The sequence below is a fragment of the Phaethon aethereus genome, assembly GCF_964289735.1.
Source record: "Phaethon aethereus genome assembly, chromosome: 11".
In the NCBI taxonomy this organism is placed as follows: Eukaryota; Metazoa; Chordata; class Aves; order Phaethontiformes; family Phaethontidae; genus Phaethon; species Phaethon aethereus.
The window spans coordinates 20,152,960-20,155,770 of NC_138587.1; the positions used below are offsets into that span (position 1 = coordinate 20,152,960).

At 54.9% G+C, this 2,811-nt stretch overlaps 1 protein-coding gene across 1 annotated transcript in view; it reads right to left on the bottom strand.

Moving 5' to 3' along the window:
* ATRIP (ATR interacting protein) overlaps positions 1–1,165 on the bottom strand; it is a gene marked incomplete at its 3' end in the record, with an annotated part of 13,367 nt that extends 12,202 nt beyond the window's left edge. Inside the window, exon 1 of the mRNA XM_082004620.1 lies at positions 729–1,165. Within this exon, the coding sequence (XP_081860746.1) occupies positions 729–1,109 (381 nt within the window). The 5' untranslated portion in view covers positions 1,110–1,165. The remainder of the gene's footprint in view (positions 1–728) is intronic.
* Between the last annotated feature and the right edge of the window lie 1,646 nt (positions 1,166–2,811).

Genomic DNA, 2,811 nt, shown 5'->3' on the forward strand with positions numbered 1-2,811 from the left:
TTTAGTTAACACACACCCTGCGTAAATAAGGGTTAAGAGAAAACGTTCTGACCTGGAGAGATTACAAGTGTTAGCATTGCTAAAATACACAGAGAGGATTTGAGCCTTCTGTACTTTAATTACGAACAAACCCCTGTATCCTGTACGCCTTTTCAAAGTAAATCTGAAAACCGACCGTTAACACGAGCCATGGTATGCATCCATGAGTGAAAGTTAACAGTTAGTCTGGCAGCCAACATGCATAACGCTGTAAGCGATACTTAAAAGCGTGTTAAAAAAATTTAAGAAGCTTGTTTGATTTATTTAACACGTTTAACATGCAGTGTCAGCACTACAGGTAAGCGTTAACAGGTTCCTGGTGCTGTTATTTTAACGCCGCATGACTGCTTGCGGGTTATTCCTTCGAATCTCAGCTGGCTCCTTCCGCGCATGGCCTTCCACCGGGAGGTTCCCGTCGCCAGACGGGATCAGGGGAAGCAATTCCTAAAGGGATGGCGACCACCGTCCCGCAGCGTTCAATACTGCGGGGCGGCTTCAGGAACCCAGGTGACGGCAACAACCGCAGCGCCGGTGACCCGACACTGGACTGTCCAGGCAACATCCCCCCCGCGCCTTGCCCCGCGGAGGAGAACCACCGCCGTTACTCCCCCGAGCCCCGGTAAGGCCGAACCACGCTCCCCTCCCCGGCGCGCCGCCCAAGCACACCGACCTTTCCGCTTCCCCCCCACAGCGGGGGCACTCTCCCAGGGCAGCCCGGCGGCCGCCGGGCGCTCGCCTCTGCTCGGTCCGAAGGCGCCCCACGCGTGTTTCGGGAGGCCCGCGCGGGGCGTGGCGGCGCCGGCAGTCTCCTGCGACAGCGCCTGCGAGGCCAGGATATCGATCTCCTCCAGGTCGTCCGCCGTGAAGTCGTCGTTGTCCCCGAAGGGGTCTCCCAGCCCCTCGTCGGGCCCAGCCGCCCCCGAGCTCTTGGGGCGCTTGTGGGGCGGGAAGCCGTTCTCCAGGGCCGCACCGCGGCACACCGCGGACGGAGGGGCAGCCCCGGCCCAGCCCGCCCCGCACAGCGCCGGGCCGCTCCGCTTCCGCGGCCCGAGCGGGGGCTGCGCCGCCATGGCGGGGCGCGCTGGCGGTCTCCCCGGTAGGCTCGGGGGACGCACCGGAACGCGGCCCGCCCACGCGCCCCACGCGCCGCGCCTCCCACCAATCACCGTCGGGCAGGGCTTCCCTCGGACCAATGAGACAACTGCCGGCCTATGGCGGCCCCGAGGGTCAAACCGAGCGCCGGCGCGCAGCAGCTGGCTGTAAGTGTCCCCGCCATTGGCCGCGGCGATCCGCGCTCCGAGCGCCTCGCTGATTGGACGGGCGGCGCGCGGGCCGGCGCGAGCGGGGCGGTTAAGGGCGGCGGGAAGGCTCGTCCTGTCCTGTCAGCAGTGTGAGGGAAGGGCTGCTGACGTCAGGCCTTTAGCAGGTGATATCACAGCACGTCGTGGTGAGGAGTTGGCGCACTGATGCAATGCCAGGCGCTACGCTGCGGTGTGGTGGCACCTGGGCGGGTGCGGTCACATGACGCGGCTGGGCCTCGCGTAGCATCACGAATGCAGGACAGCAGCTGGGCCACCGTGCCAGGTCAGTGATGTTATGAGCAGCACCTGGTGATGTCACGGCCTACAGACCCAGCAGGGCAGGGCTGATGGGCAGCTGGGAGCCAGACTGTGGGCTGGCATATCCCATGGCATGGCCATGCCGGTGCCTCGAGCTTTTCTGTGGTGGGATGGTGCCAGGCGACGTGCTGGAAAGGTGGCAGTGGTCACAGTTCTGACACTGCCAGCCATCAGACGGGGCCACCTCTGCTGCCTTCGCCTCTCTTAGAGACTTACAATGGCCTTGCCTCTCTGGCACAGGCTCACTGAGAAACCATCCAGATATTTAGGCAAATATGGATCCTAGCTGTTGTCCTAGTAGGCCATTTGTATACTTCATACTTTCTTTGCGAGGACATCCTGTGGCAGCTGCAGAGGAACATGAGACTGCAAATAGGCAGTGGTGGTTTTGCTTGTACCCCATGGGAATATGAGACACAAGACTGAAAGGAAAGGAAATTGTTTTTACTCAACCAACTCATAATGCTTGTGAGAGCACTTACTCTAATTTTCTGTTGCAGACTTAAAGGGGTGTTACGACCTCAAAGTTTGTCCTTTTTTTTTTTTTTTAATTGCAGTCCTAATCTAATACTTGAGTCTACAGAACATCCCATTAAAAAAAAAAGCCCAAACACTTTGCCTTGTAAAACTTGCCCCTGTTAGTATTGCTGCAAAGGTAGCAATCAGGGTAGTTTTTCACTTGCTCTGCTAAAGCATTGGCAACCATGTTGTTTACAGGTTAAATGTTTAGTTGCTTTAGCAAAGAAAATGGGATCTTAAACAGGTTATTTTCATGTTTAGGTTTTTTTCCCCTATGAAGTGGGACCAGTAAGAGATAATAGCATCAAGGAAGTGCAAAATTCTGTACTAAAAACCTGCTATTAATTTACTGGCATTAACTTGCTTTTGTAATCAAATCTTAGTCTCTTTTAAAAAGCTGTATAAAGTGGATTAGAAGAACATACTTACCAGCTGACATAACCTCTGTATAACTTAGGTGGGTGAGAGGTCACAGCTATATTGATACACTTTTTAAAAGTAGAGCAGATGATAGTCTTGAAGCATACTTTAAAAACAGGGTTAGTAACAATTTTCAGTGCTATAAATCAGTTTACAAATCACTTGGTGGTCTTTAAGTGAAAAACACTGTGCTGTTAGTATGACATATTTCCAA